This window comes from Sorghum bicolor, chromosome 8 (assembly GCF_000003195.3).
Source record: "Sorghum bicolor cultivar BTx623 chromosome 8, Sorghum_bicolor_NCBIv3, whole genome shotgun sequence".
In the NCBI taxonomy this organism is placed as follows: Eukaryota; Viridiplantae; Streptophyta; class Magnoliopsida; order Poales; family Poaceae; genus Sorghum; species Sorghum bicolor.
Window position 1 is genome coordinate 2,717,724 of NC_012877.2, and position 12,520 is coordinate 2,730,243.

The window sequence follows — 12,520 nt, forward strand, 5'->3', positions numbered from 1 at the left end:
GGAGGAGGGTACGCCGCGCCGTACCCAGCCCCGGCGTAGCAGCCCATCGCCGCGGCAGCTGGACCGGCGGTACTCGCGGATTCCCGACGACTACGACTTAGTGGACAAGGTATGCGTGCGATTGCTATGTCATTTGTAATTCGTAGCGAGGTCTTGGATCTTAGTTACAATGGAAGCAGTGAATCGACTCAATTTGAACTTCCCGTTGCTGCAGTGCTCGAGAGGTACGCCAGGGAGGGGAGAAGCCCGTGACTGAACCCGGCTGCAGCAGAGAGCTTCCAGCTTCACCACTCTCATTTCAGCTGTCAGAGTAAGCCATCAGTATGCTTTATTTTGTTGTAACAAAACATTTTGGTGGTTTGTTTGTGCTTGTATTTTGAATGTTAGTATGCAATTGTAGTATGGATGCTGTGGAATTCAGATTAAGGTTTTTTATTTAGTTTCTGGGACATAATGAAAATAGGGATTACCCTGTTTTTGAAGAGAAATTGAACTGCCGAGTAAGGCAACCTTAGCTTACTGATCTTGTCATCCACATTTCTAGGTTTCCTCCAAATTGTTTGAACTCAGAGATCATTCCTAAAAGGCCAAAATGAAATGTTTAGTTGTCCACTAGATCGATTTCTATTTAATTGTCTGGCTGAGTATTTCTTAGACAACTGTAGTTTCATTTATATTATTTATTTCATTTTTTTTGTGAAAAATTATTTCACGATTGACAAATATGATTCCTTTTGTTTAAAGCATGTTTTTGTTTCAATGACACGGCAAAACTTGAGATCATGGACATCTAGTTTTATTTTATTGGTACCTGCCAAATTATACAAAAAGACATACAGCAAGCAGGAAAACTTTCTGGATGTCGTTCTTCTGATTTGGTCCATTGTATACAACTAGGCCCGATGCTTTTGGTCGTCTGGATAATAACATATCTCGTATAACTTAGGAGTGCACATATATGTGTTAGTTGTTGCTTTATTTGCCAATCTGCACACTCAGTTGAATTATTTCTCACAGAATTAGTTTACTGCATTATTTTTATTGAATTATGTGTTACCTAGATATTTCTCGGAGCCCAATCACTTTTCACCTTTCTTACACTACCAATTGATGGATATAGGAGGAAATGCCGGATCTTGAGTCATTGCTAGAGTACAATGAAATTGTTAGGAAGATGTTTGCTAATGAAGAAGAAGGATTTCAGTTCTATAACAACTACGGTTCAGAGAAAGGTTTTAGTGTGAGGAGAAGCTATTGTGAGTGGGACAATGGCCATAATGAGATGACCCTTCGGAAGTTCGTTTGCAGTCGTCAAGGTTTCCGTGAAGAGAAGCAGCTGAAGAGGGCGATTAAGAAGCGGAAGCCGCGGAATATTACCCGTGTTGGGTGTCTTGCTAAATTTGTGATTGCACGAGATCAGATCACAGGGCAGTGGTATGTGAAGGATTTCATCGATGAACATAACCATCCGATGGCGCCAGCAGATCTCACTTATCTATTGCGTTCACATAGAAGAATCAGCGACGAGCTCAAAGCTGAGATTGTGGAGATGGAGAGTTCTGGGGTGCGCAAACACAAGATAATGGATATTTTGGAAATGCGGTATGGTGGGTATGATAAGGTTGGGTGTACAACAAGGGACTTGTATAATTTCTGCCACCGCTATAAGGCGAAGACAATTGCTGCCGGTGACACTCAAACGGTCATTAGCTACTTGACGGAACTTCAGCGCAGAGATCCTGATTTCTTTTTTGAGTACATGGTTGATGGGGAAGGACACCTAAAGGGCCTATTCTGGTGTGACAGTCAATGTCTGCTTGATTATGAAGCTTTTGGTGATGTCGTTGTATTTGATAGCACCTACAAAACTAATCGGTACAACCTACCCCTTGTTCCTTTTGTTGGGGTGAATCACCATCGAAGCACAGTTATTTTTGGGTGTGGAATTATTTCTCATGAGAATATTGAGTCATATGTGTGGATGCTACGTACATTTTCTGAGGCCATGATTCAGAAGCATCCGGTCTCCGTGATCACTGATGGGGACCTTGCTATGCAGAGAGCAATCAGGTTGGTGTGGCCGAATTCATCGCATAGGCTCTGCATATGGCATATTGAGCAGAACATTGTGCGCAATGTTAAAGATGATGTTGTGAAAGATGAATTCAGGAGTTTCCTTTATGATTGTTGGCCCATAGAAGAGACTGAGACAAAATGGTTGCAATTTTTGGATAAGCATAAGGTTACAAATAAGGAGTCATGGTTGTATCAGATGTATGATACGAGGGAAATCTGGTGTGCTTCGTATCATGCTGGTAAGTGCTACTTAGGACTGAGGAGCAACCAAAGGAGTGAGAGCCTAAACTCTAGGATTCATATGCGTCTAGATCGTAAAATGACACTGCTTGACATGGTACGTCATGTGGACCATTGCCTTTCAGGGCGGCGCGCAAATGAGGCAAAGCTGGACACCGATGCATTGCAATCTGAGGTATGCACAGATCCAGATGCTTCAATTATTGAGCTAGAAGCCGTGAAATCGTTCACTCCAACAGTTTTCGCCATGGTGCAGTTCAGCATAAAAGCAGCCAAGAAGTGTTTTTTGATTGAGATTGAGGATGGTGATAATATGAGTGAGTATATTGTCGGCAGGAAGGATAAAGGAGACATGATGTACTTCGTCAAATGTGAATTTTGTGATGAAGGCAATCTGAAGAAAATTTCTTGTTCTTGTCGTAAGTTACAATCGATTGGAACCCCCTGCTCACACATCTTCTTTGTGTTGGGCCATCGACATGAAGACAAGCTTCCAGACTGTTGTGTTTTGAAAAGGTGGACAATGGGCGCAAAGAATGCATTTCCTCCAAATAGGAACAGCACCATGTACGACTATTCCGATAGCCTACAGAGGTACCGTGAGCTACGCAATATCAGTCACGCTGCATCCTTCGCAGCATCTCGCTCATCTGAATCATATGAGCGGTTGAAGCGCGTTCTAGAGGATGAAGCTGCTATGAACTTGCCAAATGGAGGAGATAACGGAAGCAAGAGGTATGGTCCGGTGCTGCCACAAGCCCCGGATGTTGATTCTATAGCGTTCAGTAATGTGTTGGACCCCTTGCGTGTGCCTGGAAGAGGGGCCCCGAAGAAAAATTTAAAGTCAATTTCAAATAATAAAAAAACTAAGGTCAAATGTAGCCTGTGCAAGGGTGAGGGTCACAATCGGCGAACATGCTCCATGAGAAAAGAGGTAGTTCATCTTAGCTGAAAATAGGCCGTCTGTGAGGCATGTGTAGTTATGACTAATGTTTGTCCTCTTCATTTGTAGGAATCAAAGCTCCCTGAAGATGTGCTGGATATATGATCACCTTATGATTTGTTGCTCCCTGAAGTCAAATCAATATTGGTAAGTTGGTATGCCCGTTGCGAACTCCTAGATATATGAAGTTGCTGGCAAGCACATTTTAATCACTGAAAATTTTCAATCTAGCACTACACTACAGCTAATACTGTTATTGAACTGGTTAGCATATCAGTAGTTCCAGAAAACTTGGTTTCTCCTATGTTGCTCCCATTTGAGCTGTTCAGACAATTCAGTACCTCTATATAAGTTGTTGTGAAACAGTTGTCAGTTGAAGCCTCATGTTAACCTTCTTTCTCTGCAGCATTACTGTTTCAGGACCTGCTGTTTCAAAGTATTGTGCGAGACACTTACACATGACATGAAAGTTTTCGTGATAATCTCCAAACTGCAGTTGAGAGAACGTTCTTAAGGTTTTCAGACTTTTTTAGTTCCTGAATTCATGAATTATATATTTTTATATGGCATAAGTTATTTTCCTCCATTACTAGAGTGTCCATGACAAAGCACCAACATTACAAGAGCTGCTGCGGAACAGGCTGCTGCCACTCGAGCTGCTAGTACTTCCGCACCGTCCAGCCCCAGCTTCCTAGCCAGACCCAAGACCGAGAGACCCAAAAGGTCCAAGAGCTCAGAGCTTTGAGTTTGTTTTCTCAGGAAAAGATGAGCTTGGTTACCCTGGTTCTTTCATGTGGTGCATCTTATCCCCCACAGTTTGGATTCGTTTTATCAGGACAAGATGAACTTGATTTTGTTTTTGTGTAGGATGATTGCCAATGAGAGTAGCTTGTCGGTCTAGGCATTGACGATGGAATTTTTGCCTGTGAACCATATATGTTTAGTTTATCACAGCGATATTCTTGTTTTCTACGGCCTGGAGGATGCTTAATGTCCTAGTACTGTTTTTTTTGAATGGATATTACGAACAGAACTTGTACATGCATTTTGTGTGTCTTTGAGCTTTCATGCCTGGATTTAAGCTTGTATGCTTTTCTTCTAAGGTCAAGCCGAACCCAACAGTCACTCATATTTTTTGCTTCCATGCTTTTCTTCTGTATCTTTCATGTTAACCCCAAGTTCCATATATATATATAGTGCTGCTTAGGTAGTTAAGTTGTTCTTTTTTCAAGATTCTGGTGTGGAAGCCGCCCATTATAAACTACAGTACATATGTCAGTGCATCTCATGATGGCATACATACATATTGCATACATACACGTCTAAAACTTTCAGAGAAGAAATTTCTCACGGCATGTGCTTGATCTGAAAATGTAACTCATGGTGATTCTGCCAGCTACCAAGCAACACATAACCATGACCAACACATAACCATGACACAATAACACCAAGCTGTAGCATTGCATAGCTCATTAGCTTCCGCAAGATTGCAACACATGCAGAGTTGTAATACATGCATCTTAAAATAATATAATCAGACTTCAAACCTAACTTTTTTAAAAGATGTGACACACTTAATCTAACTTCAAACTGAAACATAATGCAACCTAAAAATAATGAAGCGCAGAGGGACTGTCGCCTTGTTCTTCTTCCTCAGCATATGGAGAGCATGTTTCTTCACGACACGGGACTGTTGCCTTCATCTTCTTCATCTAGTATCCTTGTTCTTATTCCTCATAGTAGTCTGTTTCCATGTCCGACATGCCCTGCAAGTTCATTTCATCTTATAATATATATGGTTGTATGAAGTAGTGTTTTTTTTTGTGAAGAGGAACCAATACTCACAGCGTGGAAATCGTCGTTAGATCCTGTCACTAGGTATAGATGACAAGTTTTAATCCTCTCTTTTTCATGAGCAAGCATCAATTGATCTACCTCTTCTTGTCCGTCAATCTGTACTAACCCGTCCATCTGTACTAACCCAGTTGATGGCTGACTCCCAGGAGCAGGATTGAGGTAGTATAGCTGTCCGCCTCCTCTATATCCAAAAGGTTTCAAAGCCTCCAACATCGTGACAAACTTAACAGTAGTAGGCGACTCTGTAAATGCAAACTCGCCTAATTCTTCTCGACTGTCGTAGTACTCCCTCAGATCCGAATAAAGTTCCTTCACTGAGTGTAAGATAAATCGCATTACAACATTCTGCACGTATAAATTAGACGAATAAGGACAATTTGGCCACATAGAGTTCTTATAAGAAAACTATACAAAAATTTCATATACCGGGCGGCACTTGTTGTACAGTAATATATGCATGTATTTCTGTGGTATGTAGATCCCATCTTGTGCCTAAAATATTGAAGACGTTCAAATGGTTATCTATATAATTGAAAATATGAAATACTAGTGTACTGTAGTTACCATTACATTCATGTTGGCGTTCCTATTGACACGGAGCTCCTCTTCTCGGATCAAGGACTCAATTAACATCTTCAATTTTGTGCGCTCATTATCCAACTCCTTATCCATTTGTTCCCCTGCTTGCTTAATCATGGAGTCAACGTTGGCTCGCTCTTTCTTTATGTTGGCATCATTTTCTTCAAGAACCTTTGATAAGGATTCATTTAAGACGTCGCGTTCCTGCTTCATCTTCTCGGCAAAGGCAGCACGCTGATCACATAATGCTTGCATCAGCATCTGACGCAGTGCGACCTGCATACTCATAGCAGCGTCATTCTGCTCAATGGTAGACCCTTCATCCAACAGTTTTCGCTGAGATATTATGTACCGGTCATTTTGTTGACGCTTTTGTTTTGTTCCGATGTCAGCGATGGAACGGTCAAGCTCTAACTTCAATTTCATATCCTCGAAGTCTGCCTTAAGTTTGATAGTCATCTCGTCCAACTCCTTCAGGTGGTTTGTAAGATGCATGATACCTGTAGTTTGACGTAACAGTTTTATAAATCATAAACAAATAAAAATGCCTTAAGTTTTGAGCAGGAATCATTGGCAGTAGTAGATAGTTGCGATCCAAAAGCTTACAATACAACAATAAATGACAGAAACTTCATATAAGAGGTACTCCATGACAGTTGCAGATAGTTGTAACCATTGTTCACCATGATTAATTGCTACATCTCAGGTTGTTAATCCGGCCTATTATGGATTGCCGACTCGTAACAAGAGCCACCACATAAATCAAGAGAGGGTTCACATGTACAACTGATAAAAGTAGACAGCAAGTGGCATACCAAGGCGGCATGGAGGCGGCTGCGCGTTCGGCAGCATCTAGCCCGTCCGAGGTCGTTGTCGAGGTCCCAAGGAGCAGGCGACAACGGCGAAGTAGACCTGGGTTGCCTCCTGCTCGCCGATTTGATGTTGAGGCGCCTACTGGATGCACGGAGCAGGGGCACCAGGCTGCAATTGGAAGGGGCCGAGATCCAGCTATGGAGAGGGACCGGATGCGGCGACGATTATGGGATGTGAACTGCTCCGCCTGCGCCGATTGAAATCAATCGGGGTTCTTAGGTTATGCGACGGCGGTCTGTTAGCTTTTCAGTGGCGGCGGCCAATAGCTTCTCAGCAGCTTGGACCTAGCATGGGCTTTACGGTTTGCAATTGATGGTCATCCGGCCCAATTTAAAAGAGACTGATAAAAATGTAGAATGGGCTTTAGGGTTAGCAATTGATGCTCATCCAACGGCCCAATTCAAAAAAATACTGCAAAAAATTGACATGCAGGGAATCGAACACAGCATGTTCGAAATGAATCCTAACATGCATCAACTAACCACCACGTCCAATGTTCGGATATGATAATGTTGTACGTGTTTTGGTTCTTGAAGGAACAAACCAGCTGGGTTTTGCTAGCCCAAACCCATGACCCAGGTTTAATTTGGTGGCCAGTAAAGTAGTTTATATCTACCCACCTAATCTATATATCATAAGCACTTTGTATAAATAATATTTAGATAATAAGGTATGGAACAATCTTTAGTTAGTATTACAAAAGGTAGAGAAAAGAACAAAACACAAGTATCCATACATGACACATTTGCTTGAGGTGGTGTTGTCTACCTATGTCTTAACAAGAAAAACGAGGCCACATGTGTTTATTTTTAGTTATTAGTCACAACATGATGTTTTTAGTCTCATATCGCCAACCAGAGGAGAGTGGTGGAATCTATACTATTTAGTGATACCTAGGCAAGCAGTTAAAATCTATAATATTTTTCTCTTCTTAGATTAGAAAGACAAAAAGATTGAAATACATGACATATTTATATCTAATAAATATCTACGAAATAAGTTTAAATTCTATTGATATCATGGGTGACCCGTGGGTACCTTGACCCGATGGTCATGAGTTTGGGCACAAAACTAAACCCGTGATGGATCATGGGTTTTTAACGGGTAGATTTTTTTCCAGCTCGGCTCGGCTTGTTAGGATATATTATTATTTATTATTATTATTTTAAAGCTTTAGATAAATATACATATCATATTTTATTTACTTTTTATATCTGGCTCGGCTTGTTAGCTGAGTTAGCTTGTTATCCTAACTAGCCAAAACGAGACGAGCCGAGCTGGCTCGTTATGTAGCCTTACATGTCTTACAATTCGAGCCGAGTTATGATTTTAGCTTGTTAGTTATAATGCAGTTGGAATGTTTAATCATATACTCTTATAAAGTTAAACCCGACTATATGAATTATCTCTTCATGCAAGATATCCACATTATTTCTCAATGAGTGACCCATTAAATGTTCTATCTCTTCATGCAAGGTGTCCACATCATTCTCCACTAAATTTATGTCATCTTATATTAATTACAAAAAATATCCATGTCATCTATATCATGTGAAATACTTTAAATATTTAATCTATTAACATACAAGTCATCTACATATGCTATTTGTTTGATCACATATGTCTCTATAATGTAATCTAATATTCTATTGTTTTCACTTTTTCTTCTGTTAGCTTAGCAAGTCAAATTCATATACATGTATATACAATATACTGAATACTATGTATATATATAATGATTTATTTTTAAGAAACTTTCACAGCAACGCGGGGGGAATTCATCTAGTTTAAAAAAATTAAAACATAAATTATAAAAAAAACTTAAAAATGTATTTTTTATGGGCCTGTTAAGGAATAGTGGCCTCAACTTGCTGAAGCTGCCCAAGTAGGCAACGTAGATTGACATATGTAGCCAACGTGAACTAGCTAATGGGCTGGCCCACTTATTTTCTTATAAACCTCCACCGGCCTTTGTTGTCCCATAACCTAGGCATTCCCCTGACTTCCCCAATACACCACACGTGACTCCCCCGGCGGCGGCGAAATCTAGGGCGGATTGAATCCTCATTGCGGCGAGCCGGCGACCAGCATGTCAAGCGGCAATCGCAGCCAGGTCACCCCCGCGGGCACGGCTCCAATAGCAAAGGGCGACAAAGTTGCAGCGTCGACCAGAGGAAAGAAAAAGGCTCAGGTCAACCGTGCCAAGGGGAGCAAATGGGAGCAGTCCACCTCGTCGAAGAGGAAGGTAATTGAAATTTCAAGGCCCTACTTTGATGTTACCCACGGCTTTGCGTTGTCCGTTGTCCTATAATATGGCTAAATAATTTTGCTCTAGACTGTATGCATTCACAAGCATAATCTCTCTGTTTGATTGTTTGTAAGTCATATCTCTTTCATTAATGACCATTTTAATTTGTAATTGAAGGTTCCTGATGACACTGACGATGAAGAATCGTCGGATGCCTCTTTTGACATTCAACCAGTCCAGCGAAATGATGAACGTGAACGCATGTTACTGCTCGAAAAAACAATTGAGGGAGCTAAGAAAGCTGCCAAGTTTACCATCTATCGCTATGCGGACAAGGCCTACAATAAAGTTGAGGAGTCGTTGGACTTCGTCTATTTCGCATAAATCAGAGCCAATTGCCATTGCCACCACCAAAGAAGAAGTCAAAGCTGAACAAACGGCCGTCCGGGAAAAATTGAAGTGCATGATAATGTGGCAGATTTATTTTGGTCATGTACTAATGAAGTAGTGCATGCTAGTTTGTTTGTTTTTTTACAGCAAACAAATTTTATTTCAACAGCATAAATGGGCTGTAAAATGGCTGTTATGCTGTAAGGTGTGGTCATAGTTACATTTGTATTAGTTTGGATAGACAAATAAGCTTATAGCTTGAAATCAGTGGACTTAAAACTTTAACTGGAAGTTATATTGTTAAGCATTGCTACTTTTTGATCTTTATTATCAGTACTATTACATGTCTCCCGCCCGTCAGCAGACGCATCGCCCGCTCCTTGCCCACGTGTCATCCTCTCGAAGCATCAAGCGATTTAAAAATTCTCAAAATAATAAAATAAAGTAAACCAATGCGCGAAGAGCTTGCTGGGGGTAATTAATATGGATATTTTATTTTGTCAATCAGCTGGCTCGTTGTTGGGCCAGGCCTGTCAACAACCCAGAGTCCCTCTCTCCATTTCAGTTCCACTCCGTGGCCATCTTATCCTAATTTATAGGATCTCAACAACCCAGCGTCCCTCTCTCCATTTCAGTTCCACTTCCTAATTTATAGGATCTCAACAACCAGCGTCGCTCTCTCCATTCAGTTCCTATCGGTGGCACAGTTTCTCTCGACGGCAATGGCTACACCACTCGGCACCATGGATAGCACAGGAGAAAGAATACAACACAGCAATTCTTCCACTGCAAATGGCACCAGGGTTGAAGGTAACTGACATACATCTCTACTTCATATTAATTTGATGTAGTGGTCGATCCATCCTATGAACTCGTCATGCATCATGTAGAGAGCAGCTCTTCTTTTGGTAGTTGATTTGAATATCCTCAAGGCGTCCATGCCCTTGATCTTAACAAGTGTTTCATGCGAAGTACTATAATCTGATTCCTCAATATCCGCACCTACAATGCCTTTGCCATGCTCTGCAAGCAAAGCTTCAGTAGCGAACAGAAAATCCCTTCCAGTAGCTGCATCTCTTCCCAAAGATCCTCCAAGGTCCTGTGTGTTGAGCTGGAAATTAACAATACGTGCAAGATAATGAGAAGGGAAGCCATGATCCTCTAAAGAGTATGCTGTCCAAATAATCATTATGCCTGGTAAACACAAAGTCATGTTGCTTCCTAGATAAATTCCAATGAATTGTGCCTTTATGCTTAAGGACCATTTCAGGTTGGCAAAGGTGATACAAATAACAAAAGAATGGGGCCTTTATATACTTTTAGAATCCACATTTTGCAAAGTTGTTTGACTTACATACCATGGCAAAGTGCAATAGTGTATATAAACTTGTATTTTCAGTGAACATATGTGGTTAGATTTTATAGAAGTATTTGATATGGGTTATACTGGGTAGTTTGACATTGATCTTAGCGTTGTCATGTATGAACAACTGAATGAACCCTGAAAGCACAAACACTTGATGTAAAAAAGGCACAATCACTTACCAAAGAGCAGGTAGCGAACGAAATAATTGTTGCCTTGCTTCACAAAACCCTGCTGGGAACCAGTGGCATTATCTCTATTTCAACCATGTCTTCGAAGACATACTTTGATGTCTATATAATCCCTCCCTGAAAACACCACCTAAAATAGCATTATAAGCACACACTCAAGGTCTGACATGCCTAGCATAGCAATCTGATAAATATACAAGTGCAGATTTCAGTTTCATTTTTCTACAGCTGTGAAAAATGAACATTCGAAAAGTTCTACCAGATTACAACTGTAGCTTTCAATATTAATGTTTCTTATTCACATCATTTGAAGCAGTTCACAGTGGTACCAGGGTTCATACTGAAAAGGAGCAGGGAGGGACGAAGCAGGTAATCTCCATATCCAACATCCAATTCTCATTTTTGTGCAAATTAACTGTGCATTGTTAGCAACTTATCATCGACCAATTGGTTGCTGCAGAAATATATGCATTTAATAAACTCAACTGTGAGTTTTGTAAATGCTACAAAAGACTTATCAACTGACCACAAGGATGCTATTAAGTCTTTGGGATTTGGGGGGCTGCTTCGTATGCCAGGGACGTGTCTCAGAAGACAAATGGTTACGGATATTGCAAAGAGATACCAAATCAGCAACCAATGCTTCTCTCTATGTGGTCAGAATGTCCCTATTTATCTAGAGGATGTTAGGGACATAATGGGACTCCAGATTGAAGGAATAGATGTTTATGAACATATAAACCAAGAGGAGGTCAAAGACGAAGACAAAAAAGTGGACACTGAATTGATGAAGAGGTATGAAGATGCAGACCACGAAATCAAGATAAACAAGTTGAAACAAATGATGAGGTCATCAGCCACTCCGGATGATGACTTCAAAAGAATATTTGTCTTGTTCACAATTGGTGTTATTCTAGCACCAACTGTGAAGCCCTATGTTAAAGCTATGTATCTACCCTTGGTTAGAAAAGTATCAGACATTCACAAATTCAATTGGGGCCGCTTCACTCTGTCCCATTTATTAACCTCATGTACTAATTACATGGTCAAGAAAGGAGCCAACGTACAGGGCAATCTGACATTGCTGCAGGTCAGTTCTATATGCTATAACCATCTATAAACAATGTTTACTTTTATTCTTATGTATTTTTTCTTTGTGCTCTTAGTTTTGGTACTGGGAGCGTGTCATTGCGTACACCAAGTATGGGATCAATTACGAGACAATCCAACCACCACTGATGGCGAGGTGGACTGAAGACAATGCTCGTCTTCGATGGTATGCTTTTAACAAGGAACAACTAGATGGTGGAACTGTAAGTTTTCGAACATGTCGTCAATACGCTGCTGTTCATAAGCATACAACCTAAATATCTTATTAATTGTTTCCAGCTTATGACGCGCCCTACTGGTCAGACCACCCAGCAGCAGACCACACAACCAAAAAAAGTAACAACAGAAACATCAATGTCAGAACCAGCGATATCACGCGAGGAGGGTCTAAGCAACGAACAAGTATGTATGACATCTATTTATGTGCACAACCTTGTTTGTGTGCCTAATACATTCTTTCGTATTTATGCAGAAACAATTCCTTGAAGAATGGGCGAACCACAGTCTCAAACCAGACATTGCACTAGCAATGGACAAAAGAACTATGGACATAGACCACAAATATGATAGGAAAATATTATCACAAAATGAGGAGATAGCTAAGATTCGAAAGGAGAAAATATTAGACACACGACTAGAAGCTAGGGTGA

At 40.7% G+C, this 12,520-nt stretch overlaps 3 protein-coding genes and 1 long non-coding RNA gene across 5 annotated transcripts; 3 read left to right on the forward strand and 1 right to left on the reverse strand.

Annotated features, from left to right (window-relative positions):
• On the forward strand, positions 1,127-2,661 carry LOC8074862 (protein FAR1-RELATED SEQUENCE 5). The gene is made up of 3 exons (XM_021446211.1): positions 1,127-2,315; positions 2,442-2,566; positions 2,653-2,661. Exons 1-3 carry the CDS (start codon positions 1,127-1,129, stop codon positions 2,659-2,661), a joined length of 1,323 nt encoding a protein of 440 aa, XP_021301886.1.
• On the forward strand, positions 2,839-4,328 carry LOC110429920. Its single transcript, XR_002447111.1, has 3 exons — positions 2,839-3,250; positions 3,329-3,406; positions 3,666-4,328. It is a non-coding gene; the product is annotated as an uncharacterized LOC110429920 (long non-coding RNA).
• Positions 4,607-6,819, reverse strand: LOC110429919. Of its 2 annotated transcripts, none has more exons than XM_021446671.1 (5): positions 6,511-6,819; positions 5,687-6,195; positions 5,543-5,608; positions 5,105-5,461; positions 4,607-5,025 (listed from the first exon to the last, which is right to left on the reverse strand). In XM_021446671.1, exons 1-5 carry the CDS (start codon positions 6,545-6,547, stop codon positions 4,987-4,989), a joined length of 1,008 nt encoding a protein of 335 aa, XP_021302346.1. In that variant the 5' UTR covers positions 6,548-6,819; the 3' UTR covers positions 4,607-4,986. The 2 variants fall into 2 exon arrangements, with proteins under 2 accessions (XP_021302346.1, XP_021302345.1); XM_021446670.1 differs by having other exon boundaries at positions 5,681-6,195.
• LOC110429666 lies at positions 8,558-9,533 on the forward strand. Its single transcript, XM_021445960.1, has 2 exons — positions 8,558-8,813; positions 8,994-9,533. The coding sequence occupies exons 1-2, from the start codon at positions 8,658-8,660 to the stop codon at positions 9,198-9,200; spliced, it is 363 nt and encodes a 120-aa protein (XP_021301635.1). The 5' UTR covers positions 8,558-8,657; the 3' UTR covers positions 9,201-9,533.

Excerpts from the sequence above, each read along its gene's own strand:
- LOC8074862 (XM_021446211.1), top strand. The coding sequence starts at position 1,127 with ATGCCGGATCTTGAGTCATTGCTAGAGTACAATGAAATTGTTAGGAAG. Across the intron at positions 2,316-2,441 it reads GTGTGCTTCGTATCATGCTG|GGCGGCGCGCAAATGAGGCA; the intron begins GTAAGTGCTACT and ends ATTGCCTTTCAG.
- LOC110429919 (XM_021446670.1), bottom strand. The coding sequence starts at position 6,547 with ATGCTGCCGAACGCGCAGCCGCCTCCATGCCGCCTTG. Across the intron at positions 6,196-6,510 it reads GCCGCCTCCATGCCGCCTTG|GTATCATGCATCTTACAAAC; the intron begins GTATGCCACTTG and ends GTCAAACTACAG. Across the intron at positions 5,462-5,542 it reads TGTACAACAAGTGCCGCCCG|AATGTTGTAATGCGATTTAT; the intron begins GTATATGAAATT and ends TTATACGTGCAG.
- LOC110429666 (XM_021445960.1), top strand. The coding sequence starts at position 8,658 with ATGTCAAGCGGCAATCGCAGCCAGGTCACCCCCGCGGGCACGGCTCCA. Across the intron at positions 8,814-8,993 it reads CCACCTCGTCGAAGAGGAAG|GTTCCTGATGACACTGACGA; the intron begins GTAATTGAAATT and ends TTGTAATTGAAG.